We start from the raw sequence: 27,831 nt of genomic DNA on the forward strand, positions 1-27,831 counted from the left end.
ACACCCGTTTTCAAACACAACAGCTTACATATGATCAACTAGGAAATCATAAGAATCACGTGAATTACTGTGACTCGGTGCTCTAAAACTGGTTCATGTGCATTATTTAAGCGATCAAATCCGTGTGTGAAACCATGCACTGGGTTCTTCTGTAACAAAGGGGACAATACCATGCTTTGAACTAAAATGCGATCACATTTTGCCGTATCTACTCAAATATAATCAATCAACGGTCAACGTCATTATTAAACAAATAATTCGAAACATGGGCAAGGGTAAAAGGACAAGTCACGGTTCTTTGATATCGTAGATCTGTATCACCAGTAAGCACGACCGGCTCAATTCTTCACTATTATTCTCAGAGATCAAGGATGTTTTTCCTTGACTTTACTAGTGGCTTATCTTGAATGAGAATCTGATGATCCGAAAGAGAATCAAAATGAACCGTAAACTTTCCCTTAAACCGCACAGTCCGTGTACATATTCTGTGACAACCTTATAAATTAACATAATATCTTAAATTAAAATGTACATACTTTTATATTAAAATGTGTGGAAATTTCCAGCAAACCCAAAAACCCGAAAATTCTAAAACAGGCGGGCACGTAGTCAGTGGCCCGCTATTGGAGGGGTTATAGTTGATATATTAGGGTAGTAATACCCCGCCCTGCCTCGACCAGGTAATTGTCACTAAAATAAGTGAACTCTAGAAAGAAGTACTCAATAAACTGCTTTTTTTTGGTCAAGGTCAGGTCGGAGTATTTCAGACCCTTAAACTGAATAATTTTCTACGTATATAAGCTGTGCTGTGTGTTTTTTCGTTTAACCGTCCACACAAAGCTATAACTTATGAACGATAATATGCTGTAACATGTATAACAAGAATTTGGAATCTGTTTTTCTTCTTCACTATAAAATTCAGCCGCGCTGTTCTTTTGTCCAAGAACAATTTTCCAAATCAAGGTTATCTGGAGAAAATCAGAATCATTTTTCCAGTCCACAAGATTAACTAATATGGGTAATTTTTGTTCGGTTGGGATAACTTTCCAACGCTCTAAAATTCCAAACTTGAGATATACATATCCATTATTATATTGTCCGCTGTGTTAATCAATACTGCGGACAATACAACAGTCTGCATATCATTGATTTAAATAAAATACTGCACTATAAAATTACCTCGAAGATAATATTTAATTTACGGCATATTTTTCTATAAAAACGGGTATAAAGGCTCAAAAGTAAAGATCCAATTAAACTAACGTGTGTACTTTGGTAGTGGGTATTAATTAATACTCTCGAGAGAGTATTTATTATATAATATATATCACATATCCTGAAAATGGATACGATATTGTAATCAATCTTATCTCGTATATTGTAGCCAAAATTACACACACACTCACACACATACAAACATACACGTCGTGGTGTCCGTTAAGAGTTTATAATCTTCCTTGTATTGTACGTGGTATATTATCACGTTATATATAACAAACATCGTGTTAAAAAGATACGTATCAAGATATAACTGTCTCTAGCTCTAGATTGTCCCAAATATATTCGCGTAACAATCGGAATTTCACCACGCAATGTGTTTAAACTATGAGTGGAATGATCAAACAATCAAAAGTTTCAACAATGGACAATATGCAGGTTTGCCAGTGTCGTTGTACCTGACATTTTACTCGTCAGATATGCGTTTAGATGAAAGAAAAATAATTCTTTCAATCATTGTCTTTTTGTTTTCATATTAAAATTTAAATGAAATATCTCTTGGACAAAAATGTGTTTGATCGATCACATTTCACAGAATAATGCTTCTGTGGTGAATTCCAGGCAGATCTTGGTATGTGCTTGGAATGTATGAACAGTATAAAAGACACAACAATATTACGATAATAATGTCTCACTAGTATAGAACCCAAATAGAAGTTCTACATCGTTATTTCCATAGTCGTCCATTATATATCAATAGAGTGTTCATCATTATCATATATTATTCTGTATCAAAAATCACAGTTCTAAAAGTAAAAAGTGCAAAGCAAAGATTTTCAACAGTGAACCATATTATTGTCATTGCTCTCCTTTCTTCAAAAGCAGCATCTCGCAAATTTTAAATGTGTGGAAATTGTCGAGTGGCATTATATCCAACATTTTATGCCACACAGAAATATTTTTCATGCCCCTTTCCATGAATGTAAGTTCGCATATTTAAATTTATTCAAGATCCACTCTAATCGTTTTAATGTGTTCAGAAATTTAACTAAGTTTTTAAATTATCTGGATGTGACAAGCAAATAATTAATAATTATTATAGTCTTTGATTTTATGTGTAACAAGAGGGGTAGAATTGAAACAAACTTTCAAATTTTCAAGAAATCACTCGAGCAATGTCAGGATGGTTCACTGCAATGTTATCACTACACGGTACAACATCATTAAATTGGTCTGAAGGGTTGCTTCAAAAGACAACAGTGTTCCACCGGCCATTTCCAAGGTATGACCTCGAGGGACCAAGCGGAACTAATTAACCGTTTAAAGACTAATTAGTGGAAATAATTAACCGATTATAGACTAATTAGTGGAACTAATTAACCGATTATAGACTAATTAGTGGAACTAATTAACCATTTAAAGACTAATTAGTGGAACTAATTAACCGATTATAGACTAATTAGTGGAACTAATTAACCGATTATAGACTAATTAGTGGAGCTAATTAACAAATTATGAACTAATCAATTAATTAGACGGGGACAAAACTCTACAAAACTCTAGTCCGTAAAAAGAACTCGTACTCAATTAAAACCCTGAAACTCATACGTAAACATATTTCCCATCCAGTCACGTGACGCGAATAGACATGGTCCTGGTGTGATACAACCCCCTCCAGGCCTGGTATGATTTTATCTCAATGGTATCTGACAAATACCTCAATGTACTGCCACTAAATTGTGAGAATATCCGGCTGTGAGAGTAGTTCTAATAAGTCGACAAAAGGTTCTAACAATTTCTCAACAAAGGAGTTCACGAGATTCGGTGGAAGGCCGTGAGAAATATAAAAGATGAAGCTTGCTAAACATAACAGCTCCTTAGACCATGACGTTAACCAAAGACTGTCTTTCACACCGAGAACCATGACTACTAAACATGGTGTCTACAGTTAAAACACGCGACCGTCGCGCGACACGGTCAGTGCGCTGCACGACAATTGCTCGTCTTAACCATTACAGGTGACAACACCACGTATTATCCCTAAACCCTTAAGTGAACATGTAATACTGCAGGATGGTATCTGCTCTGGTGCAAAGAAATTCAATGTAACACATAATAATATAATAGAGATACATCATATGCATAATTAGCGCTGTGGTCATCATATATAATAGTCTGATCATTTAAAATAAAATGCTTCATGACGCAAAAAGGGGGCCGGGCTGGTGACCCAGCGATATAACATATCATCAATGTCTGTGTACTTTAAAAACTTACGAAAGATCAAAACGGCACACTAATATTCCAAAAAATACATACTAACAATTCGTTCGACACAGTGGCAAAACATTTCCTTGCAATATACTGTAAAATTATATAATATATGTTACGATATAACTATTTAACCTCATGATATAGGTTCTGTGAATATCTATAAAATAATTCATATATCATAGACGATCCATCATTATAATATATCTAGATTGGTGCGAAAGATTAGCTTCTTTTGTTACAACAAACATGCACAAATCACCCATGGCACTAATAAAATTGTTAATAAATTATCGATTATATAATAACATTGGGCACAGTGTGGCTCATACCACGGTAGGGGCGAGGTTAAGTCTAGCAAAAATGCCAAAAGCTTTCCAGCTGTACTCATATATATCATATATATCATATATGCTGACATCAACGCGTAATAATTTATTTTTATAACCAAAAATTAAACACTGTTACCATGGCAACCATTTACATCTTCAACAATGCAATTATTTAAAAACCAATCTGAATCATATCGTCTAAACGGAGACCAACACCTAGACAAACTGTCAAATCCAAATTAAGAGGCCTTGAAGTCGATCAAATTGAACGATTGGTTAAGTCAATAAAAATGTCAGCATCTTAAAAGAACAAGATTTGTCGGTGTAAGTGCTCCGTTTCATTCCACAAATTCACCTCCGTTGCTTAGCAACCACGTTGCAATGTGTGCTATTCGGAACGGACACGGAGGCGATACCCTCGAACTCCATCCACGCATTATAATTCATCATTGATGATATCATCCTTTGGTTACCCCAAGTAGGGCTAAATCCTTTAAAATTTCACAGCAATTCTCATTTCGGGCTCAATGTGCTGTAACAAATCTTCTTTCAAAACAGAGCCGCCGACTAATATACCGCCGACTATTATACCGCCGACTAATATACCGCCGACTATTATATGGGAACAAATTGTATTTGTTGCTCAATCTTAATATCCGTTTTTCGTCTTGGCAAATGTATTTATATTTCTCTTCAATTCTTCGTCTACTCTTCTCAGTAAAAATAACGTACCCGATATTATACGGGGTTCAGATATATGTACTACTACAACTCAACGGTTCTCTCCTCATTCCCTTATCACTTAAAGAATTAGAGTCAGCTCTAAGATAGTAGCTCTAAGATAGAGTCTACAGATAACAATCTCTCTCTTCTCTCGTTACGATAAGATAACGTTCTCGCACAAGGACCCTCTACAGTCCTTTGTTGTTCAGCTTTATTTTCTTGCAGGCATGCTCCGAGATCTTGTCGCATTCTAGCGGCCAGTTGCTGAAAAACATATCATGTATCAGTCACTCTGTATCACTGTGACTGCTTATTCTTAGGAAATTGAAGATTTATTACACTGCATCACACACACACACACTGTGTTAGATGACATCATTGTTGTCTAGTTAGAGACTGTACGTGTGAGGTACACCCGGGGAGAATTGAAAATGCTGACACTTGTTGATGTTCCCACGTTATTTGGGGCGAAATGCCAATTTCCATAATTATCCCCACCGTGTGTTATAATATATTAACACTATTGACCGTTTGTATTAATATGTAAATATGATGTATAACTATTGAATATGCTCTATCTCATTATCAGAGATAGATAGAGAGCTCTAAACATCACTCACCTCGGTTTTTCCTCGGTTTTAGGACTACCATTAGTAGTTTCAGCACTGCTGGAAACCGCTGCCTCACTCTTCACAACAGTTGCATCGTCAGGGGAGGTGGACACCGCCTCCGCAGCGCTAGTACCGGTTGTGGACCCTGGTACAAAGAGGGCAAGACGTCCTCCACAGCCAGAGCAGAAGGTTACTGAGTTCTGGCAGGAGTTACACTGAACCTGAAAGTGGGGTCATGGTTAGAGTTGTTATTATTGTAGTATGTGACCACAAGGCAGGGTATTATAGTAGGACAATTACAAGTAGTTACTACTAGTTACTTAGTAGTAGGACAAGTACTCGAGTAGGTTACTACTAGTTACTTAGTAGTAGGACAAGTAGTTACTACTAGTTACTTAGTAGTAGGAGAAGTAGTTACTACTAGTTACTTAGTAGTAGGACAAGTAGTTACTACTAGTTACTTAGTAGTAGGACAAGTAGTTACTACTAGTTACTTAGTAGTAGGACAAGTAGTTACTACTAGTTACTTAGTAGTAGGACAAGTAGTTACTACTAGTTACTTAGTAGTAGGAGAAGTAGGTTACTACTAGTTACTTAGTAGTAGGACAAGTAGGTTACTACTAGTTACTTAGTAAATAGTAGTAGGAGAAGTAGGTTACGTGTAATAATAATTGTAGTATCCTGGTCACCCTACAGGGCAAAAGTGGACCAGGTTCCTTCACATTATATAATGGAAACTTGAGCATTGATACTCGAAGTGGCTTGCTACAAGTGAGAGATCCCCAATATCTGTGGTTTTAAACACCCTATGGCCCGCCACAAAACCAGTTAATATAGTATAATTGCGACCCAGCTGCTGCCCCTACTAAACAAGTTACAAATTGTTACCAAATCCTCCGCAATTAGCCATCCCAACTAGATAATGTAAATAATGGAGCGAGATCATTATTGGAAGCTGCCCTGAAGTAGAGGATATTTGCACTTGTAGGGGCGGGGCTCACATGGGTTTTACTGGTGCCGCGCAATTCATTGCAATGTGCAGCAAACTACTCTCCTTTGTAAGTACAGGGGCGAGGTGTGATCCCTCATATTCATAAGATCGTGATCATGATCTCATATTGTCACGTTAAGTCATATTCAGATCAGGAGATATGCTATCATCCTCCTTGTAAGCATGGATACAAACTGGAGAATATGAGAAATTGGATATACCGTGGGAAAGACTGGTTATCATTCAGTCCATTTGACCTAATCAGAATGTTCCGATTTTATGTGTTGAGGAAACTCGATTACAGATACGCTGAGATAATAGCCTTGCTTCGATACGGATGAAGTCAGAAAGTGTTAAAAATATTTTCCATGATTGTACCCCACATTCATTGTTGAAACCTTATTAAATAACAAATTATTTAACCTAGCGTGGGTACACGTAAAATGTGATAATTCCATATCTCCCCACCCACATCTCCTCTCCGTTTGTCATCAAGTTTCTTTTTCAATAAATTTCCTTTCATTACAATGACCAGAGATAGTGTAATCATTGACTGTTAGAACAAACTTATCATTGACTCGCATACTTCACTCCACGTTCCAGCAAGAGCGACGACTCGTGCGATATAATAAAACCTGAACACGATCCAACCCGCGAACAGCTGCGTGATACAGAAAACAATCCTCTTTTAAAGTTGGTCGTTTTACCTTGGACCTGGCAAGCAAGAAGCTGTAAACACTCACGTTTTGTAAAGAGATATACATGTATTACAACATAATAATCCTCTCCACCATTGGACGTTATGTATGCATATGATTATGTACAATAACATTATTATATATCCATTATTACCGGGGCATATTTTTCTTTGTAGAAGTTGCCGGATGGTGAAGCGAGGGATGCATGACAAAGGACACTTTCAGTCAGAGGTTACGGCAAGTTGCGAGTTTATGTAGAAATATTTATGAAGGAGCACCCAACGTGCATGTCACAAAAAATAAAGGATGTTCAGGGAGGTTATGTCATGCGGAGGAAAACGGTTGTTGAATGTTGATTTTCATTTTACACGCGGTTATTTTCTGTGTGAAATGTAAGAAAAGGGAGAAAGTGCCGACACAAGGCAAAGTCAGGAAGATCTTTCCAACACCAAGCAGTGGTTAGTAACAGGTATGTATCTGTCCGCCGCATTACATCCCTCACTTCATATATACTGAATACATGCGGAGGTAGCAATAACCACATACACAGGCTCACTTGCAAAGTTAATGCCCGTGTGTGTTGAGACTCAATATTTATGCAGGAAGACGCGTATACACATTACATTTATAAAGGAGTATTCAGTATATTCCTGCCTGTAGGTGTAGGGTAGAATTGTTGAGGAAGTGGCGCAATGTGACCATCGGATAGTTTATAATGTACAGTATCACGTGATTACTACTTTTGTCGGGTAGCAAAGTTTTCTTAATGTTAAATATCACGTGATTTACTTTTGCACAGTTCGATATTTTCCGAAAATCTATAATAATATTATGGTAAATGTGACGATGAAATTATAAACTTAACTTATGCCGTTTTATGTGACTATTTAGAAATATTCAAGAAATTATGGTAAAGATACTGAAAATACGATATATGTCTGCTGTTTGATCCAATCAGTAGCAGTACATCGAGTTTCGGCACGCAGTTAATCTTCACGTCCCCTTGACAATATCGCAAATTACACTTTTTAGAGCAAATGAAAGTTGAAATGAGCGAGGACGTAACATAATACAACATCTAAAGTGATTCAGGTTAAGTGGTATCTTTATTCAGGGCCTAACTTAATTACACGTGGCGCAGGATCACTCTGATCAACTTTATTGGACTAAATGACAATTAATTGGAAATGTTCGTTCACTGAGAGATCTTACAGCGCCATTTTCTACCCTCATGAACATATCCATCTAGACACATGAAAATGCAGAGAAAAACCTCTGCCTTTCAGATTCGCGCCACTCTAAAATCGACAGTTTGATGTCGAGACAGACGCGACTCAGTCTCTTAAAGAGACAGACGCGACGGACAGACAGACGTGACGGACAGACGGACTAACCAAGACTTCTCTGAGTTTCTCCAGCTCCAAGTTGATGCCAGATGAGGGATCTGTCTCCGTGCTCTGGTCTACAAGTCTCCCATCTCCGTCACACTCTAGCTTTATAAACCCTGATCCTGATATATTAGCATTAGAGGTTCAACAAAGCGGTTAAACTATAAACATGTAGGTTAAATTCAGTAACAATGTTTTTTGTTTTATTCCATTGTTTATTTCTACTGGTAGGGAAATATCACCATCATGGTAATAATATGATGATTGTTTGTTACAAAAAAGCCTTAAATGTTGAACTGTAGCCTTAGCTTGGCCACATCGTAATTATAATAATACTATGATAATTCCGGCCCCAAACAATTAGATCCGCTCTGTAATAAGCCGCCCTGAAAACTCACCACTGGCTGGAGAAACAAAAGCTTTCTTATCAACTGAGTTAATCTTCTGGTTCAAATCAGCAGTTTCGTTTTTCAGCAGTAACATCAGCCTCTCCATATCCGTGTTCAGCTTCTGTAACTGCAGGGTTATATTATGTTACTCTATGATAAGATCAGGAAGCTGAAGTATGATACACATTCAGCAGCTTTGGTCATAACATCAACCATCCAGTTTGATATATCGTTTGAAACTCAGTACTGTACTTAATCAACATTAATTTTCAAACACGTTTTAAATAAAAGGCTCTAATACCACACATTTTGAGGAAGATAAAGATTGAAACGGTGTATCATGATACTTTTACCGATAAGTTTCCATATGTGTTGAGGCACTTGTGTTGAGGCACTTGTGTTGAGGCACTTGCACTATCATTTTAATCATACTAACAGTTTATCACTTTATCAATGTGGGGCAGAACTAGAAAAGCTCAAGATACATCTAGATCTTAAGATAAATCTCAATTGCTGCAGTGTACACATCTTGAGACACTTTATATTTAAAAAAATGCTCTCCGCATGACTTAACACATAATGGGAATTGGGACCGTTACAAAGCGCCAACCTTCCAAAATAACCCATGCATGTGGTTGCAGTAGAGACACGACAAAGACAGACAATAGGTTTGGGTTGGCCAATGTGAGCTATATCTAGATCTATATCTAGTTGGTGTGATACTCAGGAGGTCTCAAAGAGGATAATCTCACAGCACAATGGGACAACAAGCTATTTTCAGGTCTTAGAAACCAGAGTAACCCCATTTCTATAGAAAACATAATATAATGGGCATGTTGAATTGTAATAATATAATATATACATAATAAATAATATAATATATAATATATATAATAATTTTTATATAATAATAATATATAATATCTGATAATAGCTCGTTGGTAAAAATAGCTCCGGTGCTGGGTTGCCTTAAATTTGCATTTTGCAAAGGTTTTCGTTAAAGTACAATTATATGTTCTAATACATATTATTATATACAAATATAAACATAATATCATATATATATATAATATATATATTATATTGGCATTCGGCATATTCCAATAAATATATAATATATTATATAATAAGCAATATTTACATTTCTGGTCGATAAAAATATAGGTCCAACGCTCGTTTGCATTAAATTTGTACAGATTTTGCCTTGAAGCCAATTCCATGAGCATGTTACTGTAACTTTGATATTTTTAAATGGAGGATCTGACTGGGATGATGTTGCAGACTGCCAAACTTTCTATCTACCAGGGTGCTATCCAGTAGTCTAATCTAAATTCTACGGAACGCCCTAAATTTCAATCGTGTAACCTAGAAAGGGCTGGTTTTTTTTTCAATCTAATCAATCTCGTGGGTCTATAACAAGCGAGACGAGCGAGACAGACGAACGGGACGAACGAGACAGACGTTCACGCCCGAACGCCGCGACCAGGTGCCAAGTCTGAGAAGTCTAAACTCTGTCTCTAACACTCCTCCTTTTTTTTCTATTTCTTTCATGATCAGCTCCAGGCAGTTTTTGAATCAATCAATAATTGGAAAAAACCATCCAGCTTTAAAAGAGTAGTACACTCCGGTACTTTTCAACAGTTTTTAAAGATGACAAGGAACATTTATTTCACACAGCATGTATACACAAGGTACATTATAACGCTATAGCTCTTTGTATAAGTACTGCCGCGTACAGACTAGAAAAAACTGATTAACATGAAAATTTTAGAAATAAAGAACGACTGACGAAAGCGAAAGTGAAATGCATAGCACGTACCTGAATAAGGTTCATCTTATCGTCCTGTTGTAGAGCGTAGAGTGAGTTGATGAACAGTTTCAGCTGTCTGATACACTCCGTCATGTTCACACACATGTACCTTAGGATACAAAGAGATGTTATAAATCTCTTCCCTTCAGGAGGGGAGGCGATGAATTATTGTGCTGCCTGGGTAACTTAACATCCAGTACGATTTTAGTTTTGCAATATCATAATATTACTGAGCTGGGGTTACTATCTACTGTCTTAGGGCTCTATTTAAAGTTGCCCCCACAAGTAATAGTAAGCAGATAAGAAGTATCATTAGAAGTATTTCCCTCGAATAGTAGGACTAATAAAGTAGGCTCTTTCTGGCTATAAAACGGCACTTGAAGGCGTTCTATAAGGGCTAAATTTCAAAATAAAACGGCTAAATTGATAACTGGGAGGTGGCTGTCGCTACAAAACAAAGCCATGATATGCAAACGCAAAATACTGTTAAATTCCACCTAATTTAATTCGAGACAAAACTTTACGATAACATTATCTCACTATCACGTTTCTTGCTGATCATGCATTCCTATGTACTGCATTGAAGCATTGAAAGCGAATCTAGAATTATTTTAGGAATTTAAGTAGAAGACGTGACTGGAAATAAAGCGTAACTTGATAATTCAGACACGAAATCATAGGTGCTTCCCTACTTTTGTTTTCTTGGAACGAAGCTAAACATACCCAACATTGCAATTAATATTTAAAATTTACGAAATGGAGCGTGAGAAGTCCCGAAAGTTCAATAAATGCGAATATAAATAATATGTAATAAAGTGTAGCTGTTATAAAATGTACCTGGAGAAGGAGCTGCGATTTGGGGTGAGGGTACCGTTGGAAGGTACACTGGTCACTGGGGAGTTACTCGCGTTCATAAAGTTGGGTAGACTCTGAAAGAGGGGTAAGTTGTAACCTTGCTTTAGAGCTTTAGATATTTAACCATCATCATTAATTTATATTTATCCATTTCGTTCTTCAATCAATCAAGCCTGTGCTGGAAATCCCAAAGAATCTAACCTCTAAAATTTATGATTTATAACCCTTCCCACAAATTACCAGAATATCCCCGATAACTTACCTGCATGAACCGGGGGGACAACATGTCAGGTGAAACTGATAGCATGGAGTTGATACCACTCTGCATGAGCTGACCGTTCAGTGGTGGCATTGTCAGACCCGCGATCGGCGAATTCTGAAAAAGTATAATTTTAGATTTTATATTAAATTATTATATTATTTTGGCGGAATCCCGTAACATAGAGAGTTACTGATAATGATATCAGTTGAAAGTTTTAAAACAAACAGTTCCGTCGCTATAACCAAGTACCAGAACCGGATATAATTTTAATTCCACATTTACAGGGTCCCTTCAAATGGAGATTACGGCTGTTTCATTATATTGCAACCGAGACAACTTCCTGAAACTTGGTAATCAAACACAAGAAAATGTCTGGATATATATTTTGAGCAGTGAGCATTTGAACACGTATCCTTGAGTACCCACTTATTAGAACCTCTTTTAGCCTCTATTCCAGCTCCGATTTTAGCCGATAGTCTAAAAACCCAGTACTTCAACAGATCGCGTCTAGACATGGCAGCCTTCTTTATACCTTTACAGATACGAGATTATTCAATGAGACTAAATAATAGCTCACGGCTATCTAACATGATCCCTAACTCCCTATACTCGCAGTACAGGTAGTAGTAGTCTGCAAGTGTGAATAAGCTTAAAGATGTGCTACCTCAGTTATATCATTATTTAGATCTGACAAAGGAGAGAAGTGGAGGCTACCAGGTGGTTAATGTTCACAACATGTTAACGCTTGGATCACAGCAGTACCATATGGGCACCTAGTTATTAGCCACGAGATGTTCTGATCAGATCGTGTTGCAGAGAACGGGTCGTTCGTCCGGAATATTATGTGGCGTCTGAGTGATATCTATCTTTTCGCTGCGGCTACAATTAAACATGTTCTCATTCTGTGCGAACACATCAATATTCATGGAAATTAGCAATGATTTCGTAAATATCACATTTCTGTTGATCGGAAAAAATGAATGTGTTAGAAATTGTAAACAATATCAGGATCACGTACCATAGAAGTAGGAAGTTTGCCTCCGGGGTAAGTGAAGGGGTTCTTCAGATTTCCTGTGTGGTTGATATTCCGGTATCCCTGACTGTCGAGATACTGTGACAACGGCTCAAACAAACTCGCTGAAATGACGCACTCTGTCAACTTTTGTATCTTGTCGAACACTAGGAAAAGTTTTATTATCTTGTTTATACGGGAGATAGAAACCACTAAAGTTTTTCCATTTTTTTTCAGAGACAACAGCTTGAGCATTCTCGGTGCAATTATGAGACACAGAACTGGAGGTAAATTATGCCGTTATTGTTTTTACAATCAGAGTTGACAGGTCTAGGTGGTTGACATGTGACGTTTCAAAGTCCAAGCCATTAGGGTGCGGCCCACTTGTTCTATTTTAGTCCACCAGTTTTCTGACACTTTGTAGCCCGATAGCCCAAGTTATTTACGTAGTTATTTACGTATTAATTATTTACGTATTAAGCCGAATTTTTTGCGTTTCCAAAACCGCTCGATGGGCAGTTAAAATTAGTTTTGTTCCAAACCAGACATTTATAAATGTCTTGAAACGATGTAATCTCGTAGCTGGAGTGAAGAAACTTTTAAGTTTGATTAATGCTGTTAAGCGAAAACCGTGACTAGATCGGGCACCAATAAAAGTGAGATCAACGCGAGTTCAATCATTGATTTAGGTATATTGTCCGAGACAAATGATTTCTTCGATCTTCAATAATTAAATCATAATCAAGTTATGGATAATTTACTTGTCCCGCTGCTTTTAGAAGTCATTAAAACTATTAACACTATCCGTGAACAGCTGTTAGTTAAAAATGTGAAGCGATTGAGAAGAACTTATTATTGGCGCTACAAATAAAAACGGGAGATAAAGAAAACCGAGTATGTAATTGATAGTCTCTAAGTCTTTGTTGCAAGATGAAAAATGGAAAGTAGTTACTAGCAAAAGCGCTGGTTTCTGCAGAGTTATCGATATCATAATATTATGATCGTTTGTTTGTTGCTGATCGGAAAGTTACAGATCATTTGTCTCGTTCTTAATAGAGGTCATTAAAACTATTAAACGTTTCCTTAAACTTTAGATCAGGACTATAAAAAGTTTCCGTATACTTCGAACCCCAAGAACGTGCGATTAAGAAGATCACTTAATTATGGTCCTGGTAAAAAAGGAAATTAACGCACGGAATGCACGGACACCCCGGGAAATTGTAACAATCCTCAAGGGTCCAAGCGCCGAGGTAAGATACTATTAAACCCTTTTTGTTTTACATGATGTTGTATCATGAATAACTGAGGTGCTTAAATGATTGAGAAGGAATATTTTATTAATATTAAAGTATTAATGCCTGCCTCATGTTTATGATGATTTTAAAATATTGTGCTGAAATTTAAAATTTTAGGAACCGAAAAAAGTGCTCCCCCACTGACATTTTCCTCAAATTGTGATTAAATTTTGATTTTTTAAATCCGCACAAATTGTCAAAATAACAATCCCATTAATAGAGAGCAAATTTCTGCAAAGTATTAGTATGATGTCATGGCAAGCACGGAGTATTAATTTGAGTACGGTTGCATAAAGGTATGAAATCTGGCCCGTGACAGCAGTAGCTGTTTTAAAAGTTTTAAAAGTTTAAAATTTAAAGCACTCGAAGGCCTGAGTATTTTGGTTTCAGTTACAGTACTCACCTTTTGCTAGAACATATTTTAACTACTGTCTTTTTAAGCTCATTGACAGGCAATTTCTCGATATTGATGCCGAAACCTACACATTCCTTACTTCCACCAGGATAAATACTGCCACTGGTATAATAGCTGGCAGTTGTCCCCAGGATATCAAAAGCAGTAGATATTTATTTTTTCCAGAATAAATTGAAAGATGTCGCCCCGTGCCCCTAATCATTAATTCAGTTATGGATAATTTTTGTCTCCTCAATATTTAGAGGTAATTAAAACTATTAACATTTTTCGTGAACTAAATTTTTAAATTCTGAAGCGACTAAGAATAACTTACTATTGTCTCTGTGCAAATAAAAACGGGAAATAAATAACTTATCGCTAAGTGAGCCCCATGAAAAATAAAATCATATGATCACTATAAAATCTCATTCAGTGGTATAAAAATAAAATGATAAGTTGAAGAAATAGTTGATAATATAAGGCTGGTACTTACCATTAGCTCTGGATACAGGAGAGATAGGGCTGGGCAGATAGGTGGGAGTAATAGCACACAACTTCTCCTCCTGTTCTGTTGCTAACAATTGTTGTAACACCGCACTCCGAGTCAGGCCGAAGAAGTCAGGTCCTGCCCACGCTTTCTTTGTCGGGATATCAATTTCCTGGTGTGGATGTTTTTCAAGGGAGGAAATGTTAACAGCCCGGGTTGGATTAACGGCATTTGCCGTAATAATTGACCATATAATTATAGTTTGTGAATATATTTGCGTTTATGGATAAGGATTGAGGTTTCATCTAGGTTTCATCTAGCTACTGCAGAACATTGGTCCGTTTAACTCACCTTCATGAACTCCTGCACAACTTTGGTTGAGTTGAAGTCTTCCCGGGAGGAATTCTTGCAGGAGCATCTGTAGAAAGGCCGACCTTCTTTTGCGAGAATCTGAAAAATTGTCAATATAAAGTGATATTAACTATGTTTAAATTTCGGACGTAAATCTGTTTCCAGCAATAAAAAGATAAATTTCTTTCAATGTGGCTCCATTCCACTCAGCAACTTGTTACTTGCTTGACTTCAGTCAATAGTTACTAAATCATATCTTACGCAATATATAACGGCCACTTGATGTGTCGCTATGGCAAACAGTAAGTTTACAGAGTTACAGATTCCTTTATTAACCTATTAACGTAAAAGTGGGTTTGCCACGGGCCACGGCGTAGAAAAATATAATTCTTCGCCGTACAACAAGGAAATAGGGTTGAAGAGATCAATCTTGGAGATAAGTTATGATCGAAGTCACTAATGGACGGTAAAATTGCTTCCTTTAAAGAGTGCTTCCGTGTAATTTTCAGTATATTAGGCAGCAAAAGATAAGACTACTGTGACAAAGTATTGATAAATCTATCTTCGGGATACTAAAATGTTTAAATTTAGGATAAATTACAAGCTGCAAAGAGTCAATTAAATATTTTGGTGTTAGGTCATGGCCAGAAATTATTAAAAATTGGAACAAAACGATAAAATGCGGATTAACAATTAACATGGATCTAATTCCTGATCTCGAGGAATTTTCTGGACAGTAGATTGCAAGCTAATTGAGATGGTAACAAGGCCTTTATTTGGTTATTTTTGGCACATTAAGTAAATTCCATTTCAATCTGTTATCAGGTTCAAGATTGAAGGCTAGTAATCTGAGTTTTAATCCAGGCCTGGATTAAATTATCATATAATTATTATTTTATTTAATAAATTCTTAAATTAATTGAGTTTTATGATCCCTTAGTCCGTGGTTCACGGTACGTTTAATTCTACGTTCATAAATTAGACAAGTTAACAATATTTATTGGAAGCCCAATTCGGAAATAGACTTTAAATGATTTATTTGTGTGACAAACTCGATCTCTGCTTTTTGGGGCCGAATGTGGCTGTTATGGTTCTCATGGCAACCTCTGAAATCTGAATCTTAGCAATAACCATTATAACAATTATAAATTTGTAGCCGTTGAACGATCGAAAAGTATGTACTACGGTCGGAATTTTAAATAAATACTATAACTTTGAGTGAAATGTCTCAAATCTCACCTCGCTGAGGATGAAAACTTCCTCGTTGCTGGTGTTGCGCGCGCACCGCAGAGCGCGGTACCCCGGCTGCAACCTGTACCTCCGATTGGAGTGCTTGTAAAACCAAAACTGATCCTGTAATTGGAATTATACTGCTAGTATTGTAAGGCTGATTCAGAGATTCAAATGAACCAATCATACCAATCATAAACAAGTAAGAAACACTGATTTTGGATAATAATAAGTGAAAGGGAGAAATAAATACAAATGTGGGGCTGCAGCCCTCTACTCTCTTAGATAACATGAACAGTAAATCTTTGCTCCAAACTCCAACAACACTAACCGGAGTAGGATAGGCTTTTCCCACGCTCTGCAGTTCAACCCAGGTTACATTGAGGGCTTCCTCGCTTCTTGAACCGGTTGATACGGGACTGAAAGGGTTAAACCGTTACAGAGATCCTGAATGTTCGAGTAACACCATCTGCATCATGTGGTGACTTGCAGTAATCGGGATTCGGGACTACTACAGTTTAACGTATGAGATTTTAGCGTTTTAGAGGTATAAATGCACCTGATTTCCTTATACGATTAATAGTATGTTAAATGGTCACCAAAGCTTTAAAGTTACAGAAGCTATATACTTCGAAAGATATATTTCGAAAGATTCATCAAAGTTGACATTTACCTTGTGTTGGAGGTGACAGGTGAACTGTGGGTGGTAGCCAGAGAGTTCAGTACCAGACCAGGAAGTGAACCGTTACCGTTCAGCAACAACCCGTTCAACCTGAGGTTAGAGGGGCGTTAAATCTCATTAAATCAGTTGTAAGAGGGGCGTGGCATCTTGCCAGGAACTTGGAAGAGCAGTTTCCAGGCTGTTTCCAGAGAAACACTAAGTGTTATGAAAACAGAGCAGAATTGAGTAGTCACGTACGCGTGGTTATCATTGTTATCATTCCGAGTGGGGCTGTTGTGGTTGGAGGTGGAGGAGAGACTGTGGATACCGTTCTCCAGGTTCTTAACCATGGCATCGTTAGCCAGGGAGCTGACCATGGTCGGGGCGTACAGGTTGGAGAACAGCAGGTCTTTTGGAGCGGAGTATTTTACCATGTTCCAGCTCTGGGAGGGAGGGGTTGTTAGAATGGTACGTGGGGGGGGGGGGAGACAATATATTATATCTCCAGCTCTGAGAGGAGGGGTTGTTAGAATGGTACGTGGGGGAGACAATATATTATATCTTTTATTTTATCAAATAATGGTTATATTATACTGAGATCTGGAGTAATTAATAATAAATAAATACTTAAGCAATAAATATTAAGACTTCATATTACCTAATTTTTAAAGGACCAGTTAACTGAAAAAAAAGTTATCCTCATATTTTGACAGATTGTGACAAATAGCAAACTAAGCAACGAGTCGAAATTCCTAAATCTCTAACTGCTCTCTAACGCGTGTAAATAGCGTTTGTATTATTTTGGCGATGACGTCATAAAGTCCCTCTTGCGCGCAGAGTAGCTCGTGAGACTGTATTTTACAGGTAAAAAATGGACATAATACAATCTTTTCCCCCGAATAACTCGAAAAGTAAGTAATTTAGGGTACATGTTGCTTCATAAGTTGTATATAAACATGGCCATTCTGCACAATTTGCACACATTCAAAAACCTTTAGCGCCTTCATAGCCCCATTAACCAGATACCCATAGTTTTGCATGATTTCTGGAACCGAAAATCAGTTTTTCGCCAATAACTGAAAAAGTAAGCACTTTAAGGCATATGTTTGTTCGTAAGTCATATATTAATATGCTAATTGCGGTTCTTTTGCATCCTGTCTGAAGACTCCATCACGATCATATCGAAAATGGGCTTAGCACCACGCCCAAAATGGTTTTTGGCGAATTTATCGAAAAGTAAGGATTTTAGGCCATGTGTTGCTCAATAACTCCTATATAAACATGCATATGCGGCTTCGTTCAAGCCTATTTTGAAGTCTCTACGACCTTCAGAAGCAAGGGGTCGGTTACGTTATTGGGTCAATATGGGCGTGGCCCTCCTGGGTTTTCTCCACGGTCAAAAAAATGTCTCCAAACGAAAATCGTTTAATCATAACTTCGGGAAGGTCTGTGCAAAGTTTCGTGAGTATTAGAACATTTGCAGGTTCATTTCCATAAATGTCCATAAATGACTGGACTACACAACTTTAGAGTTAACTTTAGAGAAACTCATAAGTCATTTATCTCAAATTAAGCTGTTAGTGTCCATGATCAACCTCTGGCGACAATGTTTTACGTGAAATGTAAAAATCAGGAGTAATATAAAAAAGGTATTTTAGATTAAAGTGCTAGCTCATAGTTTTAGAATTGTATAGATTAACGTTGGTCATTTAGCCATCTAACAATCGATCGTGCCGTAATACATCGCCAGAGAATAATAGGGTCTTGGAAATTCTATAGTTGTTCAGTGGGTCGATCGACTGAACACGTTTGCACTTGGTATTTAAACTTACCAGTAGTTTATTTATATTATGCACCGATGATAATGCAATTAGGATAACAACTAGGTAAGCCGGAAGTCTAATTCAAAACACACCTCACACCGTACACACCTCCAATCAGTAATTTTACTATTTGGTAGACCGGGTATTTTGGCGGGAATTCTGTTCCACGGCACTGTTCTGATAGAAGCTACTTCTACTAATGGTCCCAGAGGAACGGCCGTAAAGTAGCCAGACTTCTTGTCTCGTGTACTGGCAGACACTTGCAGATTAAAGTTAGAAATTTCGCTATGCTATAAATATAATTGCTCTCGGAATTGAACAAACTCCTACTTATCTGTATCCTTTCTAAATTCGTTAGAGTTTCATGGACTGGGGAAAAATAATCGGTACAGTCTCCCTGCTTGTGTAATTAAGCAATGAAAACAATCCAAAATTATCACATATGACATAAGTTGTAATAGCAGAAACTTTCTAACCGTACATTCACCCGCCACTGTTCAAGAACCTATATCACTGTTTAAAATCATAACGTGAGCACTGTACATCCAATCAGCTATTCCTTTAGTTAGGATGATAGCCAAAACTATAAGGATTTTGGAGAACTAGGGTAATAGTCACAATTCTAAAATTTGAGTGAGTTACACGTGTTTTATTGACGATGATAAACATTTGTAATGTAAATTACGCTATGCAAGCGCGCACTGAGGGACTTTATGACGTCACGAGGCCACAGCTTATTATTGCAATAACACGCGTTACACGTACGCTAGAGAGTTGGTTCTTTCGGCGATACGATTCTTTACCAGTTTGTCACAGCTGATTTAAATCTTAGCCAAATTGGAGACTACAAATTTTTCAGTTAACTGGTCCTTTAAGTAGGTTATTACCTACAATTTATGGCCTAGTATTATAGTGACCAATGGGTCACATTTAATGTGATTTTCTTTTATTTACATATTATTATAGCACCAGTAATTGCCAAGATAACATCTCAAAATTGAGAACCAATCAAATATTAAAATACAAATGAAAATATAATTTAATAATTTCATTCGGGATAATGCTAGATTGATCTCTTCAAATTGTTCATCTCCATTCATTTAATTAATTTATCCATTGAATAATTGAATTATTTGTGATGCATTTCTCGCGAATGGATTTATTAATTATACGATTATTTGTTCACTTCTTGCTTTTCTTACTTAACAATAGAGTGGACACTGGTAAGCATGTATTATAATTTCTATTTAGTGAAATTAAAGGCCTCTAAAGGCCTCTAAATTAACAGTTATCAACATAATTCAGGCATTTGAAGGGTTCACACGATATAATGCAAGCTAGCTGAAGTCCAATGAGGGATGTCTCATTCGGCTGATATAGGGCTACATCTGATTAGACTAACTTTAAAGTATGTGTTAATAGAGAGAGAGACTGGTCTCAAGAGGTATAATTACACATTATTATTGTGTTATATCCCAAAACAATAGCTACAAATGTGTACTGTGTAACCAATAATAATTCATATTGATTCCCTGGACCCTGAATAATATCCACCAATATGTCCACCCTTATCATAATATTATGTATCATCATATTATGTAACCTAAACAAAGTTTGAGCCCTATTAATATACTGTCGGTGTAAAAGGTGACAAAAGGTGAAAAAAGGTGTCTTACCTCAATGGCTTGGTTTGTGCTGGCGTTCTTCTCATCCATGAACTTCTTGCGTTTGTTAAAGTGTTCGGGAAGGAAATGCTCGCTGTCTTTCATCAGCTCGCGTGCAACATCTGGCTTCGTAAAACCGAAGAACTCGGGACCTGACCACCTCTTGTTGGTGTTCACATCTAACAGGTCCAGGATTTTGTTGGCTGCTGCGCTCGCTGAAGATTCTATCACCTGAACAATTGTGGAGGTAGACAACACGCCGATAAAATCTGTCATTAAAAAGAATCTGATTATAACTTTTTATTATTATAGTGATGGCCGACTTTGATATGTATCGAATTATCGTTATACGGTGGGTGAGTGATTTGATACTGTACAAATTAATGGCGGTGGATAATGATAATAACTATAATTACCAACAAGGTGTTCTATTATTCCAGAGAAATTTATCCGCAACTTGGTATAACTTGGTATGTATAACTAAACAAGTGCACTGGCGGAGGGATCGGGATACGTTTGAAGTTATAATCATGTCACAGAACAGCCATATTTTAAAGATTGTCTTGATTTACAATCACTAGACATCCATCAAGAAACTGGCTGCAATGTCCGGCTGCAGAGCAGCTGCCATCTTATTTTTAAAGAGCTGTGTTTTGTTTAACACGGTGTTTGGAGTTCAGTTCCAGATATTGAGGCGTGACAGGACAGCTGCAGGAGAGCAGGTAATGTATTGACACATTTTCAAATTGCAGCTCCCGTCTTCAATATTCGCTTTCTATTTGATTGACTGCAAAGTATCGGCTAGTTATAGCTTATTGGTCGGCGCGATTGCCGCTAATCGTGCGCCGCCACTGCGCAAACTGTGCGGCGCCACAAAGCTTACCCCGTTAATTCCTCTGATAATAGCACTTTAATATCCCTTCAACAATATCGGAAATTCTATTTAACCTGTGTCGAGAAGCCGTGCTGTAAACGGCTAGATCCAAACGCTAACATATATATCATATTGTGAAATTTGAGAACAGTCCCCCTGAGACGATCGTGAGACTAAATATACCCCATATCTCTACTGTTCAAGGCGGGGGATGGTATCCAACTTATCCCACCTATCATATAACCAGTTAGTATTTTAGAGGCAGGTCAAGTGGAGGTGAAACAACATTGAGTGTGAAGTGTGGTGGAAGCTGGGCTCGGCTGCCGACTCAAGTGTTAACTTGAGTAGGCGGAGACTGGAGAGAGAGAGTATGACTGTATCTGTAGGCGGAGACTGGACACAGAGAGAGAGAGAGAGAGAGAGAGAGGGAGGGAAAGAGAGAGTTGTATCAGTGCTCTCCGGAGAGTGTCACGCCCTTTTAATCACGTGATTCCCGGCTAGCAAGTAAAAACATGTGTACCACTCCAGTGTGATATGTGTAGAGGGCAGGTTCAGGTGTGACGTCATATTCGCCCCCACAAGGTGTAGGGGGTAACCAGAATGTGAGGAAGAGTGGTGGGAGAGGGTGGCAGAAGGTGGTTGGGAAAGGTGTGAGTTTCATATTGAGTTTTATAAAGTCAAGTGGAAAACTTGAGGAAGTTTCCTGTGTAATACGTTGGAAGGTGCACTTGTGATTTGCGTTATAAAGCGGTTGAAAAAGGGTCAAACAGTCTAGCTGGCAACCTCTGTCTGGGATACACCATAGACGCTTAAAATTCAGATTGAACATCAAAGTAAACATTTGTGGAGCTTTATCTTGGTTAAGAGTTCATGATCTTGGGTTTGCTTGTTTTAAACGACTTTTAACTTTGCACTGTACCAAGGTCCAAGCTACGATATGGTATTAAGATACTATAAAAGTATAAGCCTTGCCATGTCCGTGTATCTGGTATTAAAAACAGCAGACGCACACGATTAATAATTCAGCAGTGATCTCAGGAAACGCGTACACAACATCAAACACATTTGTAATCCAGAACTACTACTCACATCGACAATCAGGCCAGTTTTAGGGTGGGTGGCGGTACACTTGAAGCGGGGTGCGATGACGTTATCCAGCCGGACAACCCGGCAGTCTATCCCGGACTTTGTTCCGTCCGGGAAGGTAACAGGGCGTTTTGAGTGGAATCCCGGCTGGTAACGGTAGTGTTTACCCGTCCTTTCAAAATGCCACCTGAGGAATAGGGAATTGTAGAATAGATTGTAGTTTTGTACTTTAGTATTGTAGTTCTGATGTGATCAATTACACATTTGAAATAACAATTGAAGAATGATTAAAATAAATAATCTCTAACCAGCTCATCTGTTTGGACATTTCCTCGTTGATCTCTCCGAGGCTAATAACGCTAACTCTTCCCACGATTCCATTGCTCAGTCTATAGTGCTTACGGGACATAGGCAGCTCTCTTCTTCACCCGTAGCCTGCGGAGATTTGGGTTATTAGTCAATCAATTAATTAATGAGATAATCAGTTAATTAGTTAGATAATGAGTCTACAGGCCAACTCTCCAGTGCAGTACAGGAGGGGTTTAGACTTTACAGGTTAACGTCCATATCAGCTAAGAATGTTTACAGTTTTACAGTCAGATACACGTGAGGGATTGAAGCAGTCATGTAGCCTGATTGATTTGGCAAAAACTAAAATGTTCGGATATAATCACTTCACCGTGAACAAGTCCAGAACAAGAGTTAACATGTCCAATTTGATTCGGAGTACTTACAGACAAGGATACTTTAACGAACCGACAAAGTGATAAGGATACGAATAATGAGTGAAGGATGGCAAAGGACGCTCATTTTCTTGAAACTTAAATCTGAGGCGCCGGAAAAAAGTGTCGCAGTGTATTTTACTGGGTTAATGGACCATGTTGGATAACAGAGCAAACAGTAGTCAGTGTTTAGGAAATGGCTATGACAAAGAGTCGCAATAAACGGTTAAAGGCTTTCTTATTTATAAAGAAAACTTACTACAGTGCAGTGCTAGCTCGTACGGTAGGAGGACAAGCTTGGAGAATCTGTTGATCTAATGTTGAAGCTCAATGGTAGAGTAAGCATTCATAGGAAATGCAGTTTAGCGATACAAGACATACAACTACAGACCATGAAGATATTTCTATTTAATAAGCAGCGGACCATGTCCATTGACTACTTATTACAATTGCCTCTATGGTTAACATATCTTGGACTAAAACCAGTGTTCCTACGTCGTATCGCAATCAACAGAGAATAGAAGGATATATGCCTTATCCATTGTTGAGTTTATGACTAATTTAGACCAGGGATTTTAAGAATGCAAAGAGGAGGGGGAAAATAGTTTCACTGCATACTTACGATTTAAAAGATATTACTCCAATTGAATCCAACACGTACACGCACGGGGATAATATAGAGAAAAATTACAAGGTTGATCATTCAGCTGTGATTCAGCAGGGTATAAAATCTATAAGATCCTAATTTTTGATCGGAACTAGAGAAAACGACCAACCCAAGAAGCACGATCTCCGAGTATTTGACCGTCTAACTGGAGAAAAGATAGGGTGAGGCTAGAAAAGAGGGCAGCTTATTTAAAGGAGTTAAGTGTGTTAGTTGGCAGAGCTGGGTTTGCAGCGTGTTTCTCCCTCCAGAACCCACTTTGATATAACCCACAATATGTTAGACATCTCTGCTAATCACAGGACTGGCATTGTCTGCACTCTGCAGCCGGCATTGTTTATTTGCAAGTCCTTTACTTCTACCTTTTGTAATAGTCGCTCACACAACCGTGCGGCTGGGTTTCAAATGGCTGATTTTTGGCATGTATGCAGGATTTGCGTTTCTTTAAATGAGGCTCTCAAAGGAGGGGTAATTGAAGGGGTTGCACGTAGCTGAAACGAGTAGCATGCAAGTGGATAAGTCAACCACGAGCCGATTATCTGTATTACTTGGCAAAGTTCCATCACCACAGTTATTTCAAATGATGAGGAAACTAAAGCAGTGTGTCCACACGCAGTGTTGGAGAATCATTACCAGGGGCAGGGTCCAAAACAATGTAGTTCATTACCCTTGTTTCAATGGAAATGTCCTTCACAAAGGATAAAGATATGCATCACATCTGCAGAATAACAAATGATACGTATAATTAGAAAACAACGTGACGTTGTCTACAAAATCACTTAAATAGATCTGTGATCAGCTAAGTGAATACACTGTCAAGTTACCATTCCTGGAACCAATAATTACTTACTAAGTCAACTGATCACCGTCACAACAACAACACTGGTTTTTACTCAAAAGATTACAAAGACAATGATTCGACCAAAATCCAGAAATCTGTAAAATCTTTAATCGGGGGGCATGACAAACGTATCGAATAAATTCTTTGATGGCCCACTGTAATTTATTGTGCGTAATGAAGGGCAGACTGGAAATCTCCCCCTGACAAAGAAATATTATCCAGGCACTATCATGGTATCGATACTTAATCTATATAATCTTATTGGGGCTTTACACCAGTGAAGTCTATTAACATTAAGACTTGATTTCAAGACTTGCAAATAACATACTTGCAGTAGGGGGCACCAGTTAATCAGTGAGTCGTGATAATTTGCACTAATAAACATTTTTAGGGTCGAGGTGTGCGTGATCTAGCTCTATACATTGCAAACCTTTGATTATTTCACGTTTATAGAGAAAGAAGTGCCACAGAGCAGTTACTACAATGTCGTTCCTCAGAACTATAAGTGAGAGCTGTCTCCGAAAGAGAGAGAGAGCGAGGGAGAGAGAGAGAGAGGGGGGCGAATGTCACAAAACAAAAAGGATATATGGTTGAGTCAATGCAATAGCGTGCGACGAATAAGTTCAGCAGATCAAATAAAATATATTACGAATTATCCGGGGGTGGTACACGGTTCAGGCAACATGAGTGGTGACCAGGGCAAAGACTAGTGATCCCAACCTATATATAATATATCATGTGTGGTATTATATATAAGATAAATTTTACAATTAAAGTTTCTAGAGCTGAGAGTGCGGGTCAGGGAGCAGGTGTCCGTATGACTAGTCACTAGCACCCAATATAGGGATATTGATGACAAAAGTCCAATAATCACTTAACGACGAGGGACCTTTCAGGCCAGCTGAGGTGGTATGATGTTTTTTGAAGTACTACTATTGTAAAAATGGAGGCTCCGAATCCTCGAAACACGATATTTATGTTAGTCGAATTATATAGTTTATTGTTGGGTGGTTGGCGCGCTTAGCAGGCTAATGCAAGGGAGATGCTGGCAGAGGAAGTGAGGTTGTTGTACTGTGATAATATGAACATAATACTAAACTGTGATTATCTACAATTCATCAAGTCAGTGTCGTGAGTCTTACTGAGGAGCAGGGGCACATCAAAACATGTGCGCAATTCTCAGTTCATCTTGATACGGGCGCTATAATAGGTTCAGCGCACTATAAGTTATAGCCCTACACTACGTGCTATAACCCTATGCGTATTCTCACGCATATTCTTGTAACTCACCACTCACCAGGCATCAAGAGCCACGTGCCTGACACCAAACAATATATTTCTAACTGCAAGAAAGAGAGACCAAAAAAACCACGACAATCAACAAAAACTAAAAAAGCGATTAAAGCGACTGAGGGAGGGCTCCACTATATTGTATTTTTTAGCTAAAGTTTATATATCATCACTCAATAAGTGGTAGCGGCAGGGCTCACGTTACGAGTAGGATCTATATATAAAGTTCCTGCCGAGGTCTGAATTGATTTAGTGAACATATTATATTTTATATAATACACCGATGTTCAGCTGGGGAGGCAAGTCGTTAGCCGCGCGCTGCGAGAGGGGGGTTAGAACTATACTGCAACCTCTCTCTCCTGGTTCGCAACACCTGGCGTACGCGCTGTTCACTAGTCTCCCCCACTGCGGGTCGGTGCGCTGGTTCGAGCATATAATAATATCCTGGTGGTGCTATTTGTATAGCGACAGTGCACCAGGTCATAGCGCGCTGCGGCAGCGCCCAGTTAGTAACTTAAGCTAGTGAGTTAGGATCTCTTACAATGGATTGCTCTCAGCTCACCCGCTGTGTGCGCACCAGGCCCAACAGGGCCTATCATTCTGCAGTCCTAATTGCTGTTGTAGTATGCCTTAGAATTTCGATTAATCGCCTGCGGCCTGGTTGCTATCCATGGTTGCCACCACCATTACCCCACGGGAATTTCGTTACCATCAGCCGAAATTCGGTTCCATTAAACGGCTAAAGATGTGTTGGGATAATTCTGATTACTACTCAGGTAGCTAACGAAATACGGTGAACTATACTTTTAAGAGGGGCCTGATCATTAACACCCTAACTCTATTACCTGCTATGCGCATATATGATATAGTACACATACTTAGTTCGTTTATAATAAGGTAACTATTGTAACAGTACTACTCCTTAACTTGTTTATGATAAATGCTATTACTGTTACAGCAAACCAATTACCAAGCAGACAAATGACCACCCCTCTGCTGGATAATGGTATGGAACGCAATAATGCATGCCCCCTACAAAATAATTCCGACTAAGGACCAGCTAGTTATCGGGTGACCCTGTTGAAACATTTTTGAGGGTCGAAGAAGGGGATGATCGCTGATCAGGTGGCGTTTTTCTCATAAATCCATTAAATATCTCTCGGACCACCGCATTTTTGTCCGTTCTCAAATGCCAAATCTGATGTTGTAGATTACTTGAACCTTAGTAAGAATAGTGTAGTATGCACAGTTCCTAGATGGACAATGCTAGTGGTTTCATAACAGTGTGATGGAAGCAGATGTTGCAAAACGTGGCGAGGAGGCGGGATATAGCACTTAGCACAATGGTCAAGTGTTTTGTACAGTGCAGGGGATCTCTCGACTGGCAGAGTTCGTAAAAAATACATGGAAAAAAATACAAAAGTCAACATAATATGATTCCATTTATCTGTAAAATCCGCTGAATCACGAACGTTTGCCATCAGAGTTCAGACATATCGGTCACTTATATCGTCTAATTGCCATGCTCAAGACAATAATACAAACACACATACTAGAAACATAACTTACGGACGAAACTTACTGGGAAGTTATTCAGGACATTTGTCTTCGAGGAAGGATGGAGGACATTTTAGGTGCTGAGCGCCATGCTAGGGAGAGATAATTAGTTAATAAGTTAATTGGTCATTAAAATTGCGAGGTTTCATTGTCAACGAACATTAGTGTTTTTTTTTCGAGGAAACAATTTTCTGTTGCAACACAATGAATAATGATCAATTGCAATGGTGACATAGTATATTAATGAGAATTAAGATGTATGCAAGATTAAGTTGACAAGAAAACGATCATGTTCCTATCAGCAAAAACAAAATAATGAAATTGTAATGTTA

The 27,831-nt window shown here is 38.1% G+C and overlaps 1 protein-coding gene across 5 annotated transcripts; it reads right to left on the reverse strand.

Annotated features, from left to right (window-relative positions):
* Nucleotides 1-3,293: 3,293 nt before the first annotated feature.
* LOC134821212 (uncharacterized) lies at nucleotides 3,294-27,593 on the reverse strand. 5 transcript variants are annotated; one of them, XM_063831908.1, is made up of 18 exons: nucleotides 27,525-27,593; nucleotides 22,734-22,860; nucleotides 22,429-22,612; nucleotides 20,478-20,696; nucleotides 17,237-17,421; nucleotides 16,991-17,089; nucleotides 16,649-16,736; nucleotides 16,327-16,440; nucleotides 15,088-15,186; nucleotides 14,743-14,908; nucleotides 12,567-12,685; nucleotides 11,549-11,662; nucleotides 11,269-11,360; nucleotides 10,441-10,540; nucleotides 8,631-8,748; nucleotides 8,239-8,354; nucleotides 5,165-5,376; nucleotides 3,294-4,808 (listed from the first exon to the last, which is right to left on the reverse strand). In XM_063831908.1, the coding sequence occupies exons 2-18, from the start codon at nucleotides 22,832-22,834 to the stop codon at nucleotides 4,733-4,735; spliced, it is 2,202 nt and encodes a 733-aa protein (XP_063687978.1). In that variant the 5' UTR covers nucleotides 22,835-22,860; nucleotides 27,525-27,593; the 3' UTR covers nucleotides 3,294-4,732. The 5 variants fall into 5 exon arrangements, with proteins under 5 accessions (XP_063687978.1, XP_063687979.1, XP_063687975.1 ...); XM_063831909.1 differs by having other exon boundaries at nucleotides 3,497-4,808; nucleotides 8,239-8,348; XM_063831905.1 differs by having other exon boundaries at nucleotides 4,524-4,808; nucleotides 12,567-12,727.
* Between the last annotated feature and the right edge of the window lie 238 nt (nucleotides 27,594-27,831).

Source organism: Bolinopsis microptera, chromosome 9 (genome assembly GCF_026151205.1).
Source record: "Bolinopsis microptera isolate Bmic1 chromosome 9, MBARI_Bmic_1.0, whole genome shotgun sequence".
In the NCBI taxonomy this organism is placed as follows: Eukaryota; Metazoa; Ctenophora; class Tentaculata; order Lobata; family Bolinopsidae; genus Bolinopsis; species Bolinopsis microptera.

Excerpts from the sequence above, each read along its gene's own strand:
- LOC134821212 (XM_063831905.1), bottom strand. The coding sequence starts at position 22,834 with ATGTCCCGTAAGCACTATAGACTGAGCAATGGAATCGTGGGAAGAGTT. Across the intron at positions 20,697-22,428 it reads AAACTGGCCTGATTGTCGAT|GTGATAGAATCTTCAGCGAG; the intron begins GTGAGTAGTAGT and ends ACAATTGTTCAG. Across the intron at positions 5,377-8,238 it reads AGAAACTCAGAGAAGTCTTG|GTTCAGTGTAACTCCTGCCA; the intron begins GTTAGTCCGTCT and ends CCCCACTTTCAG.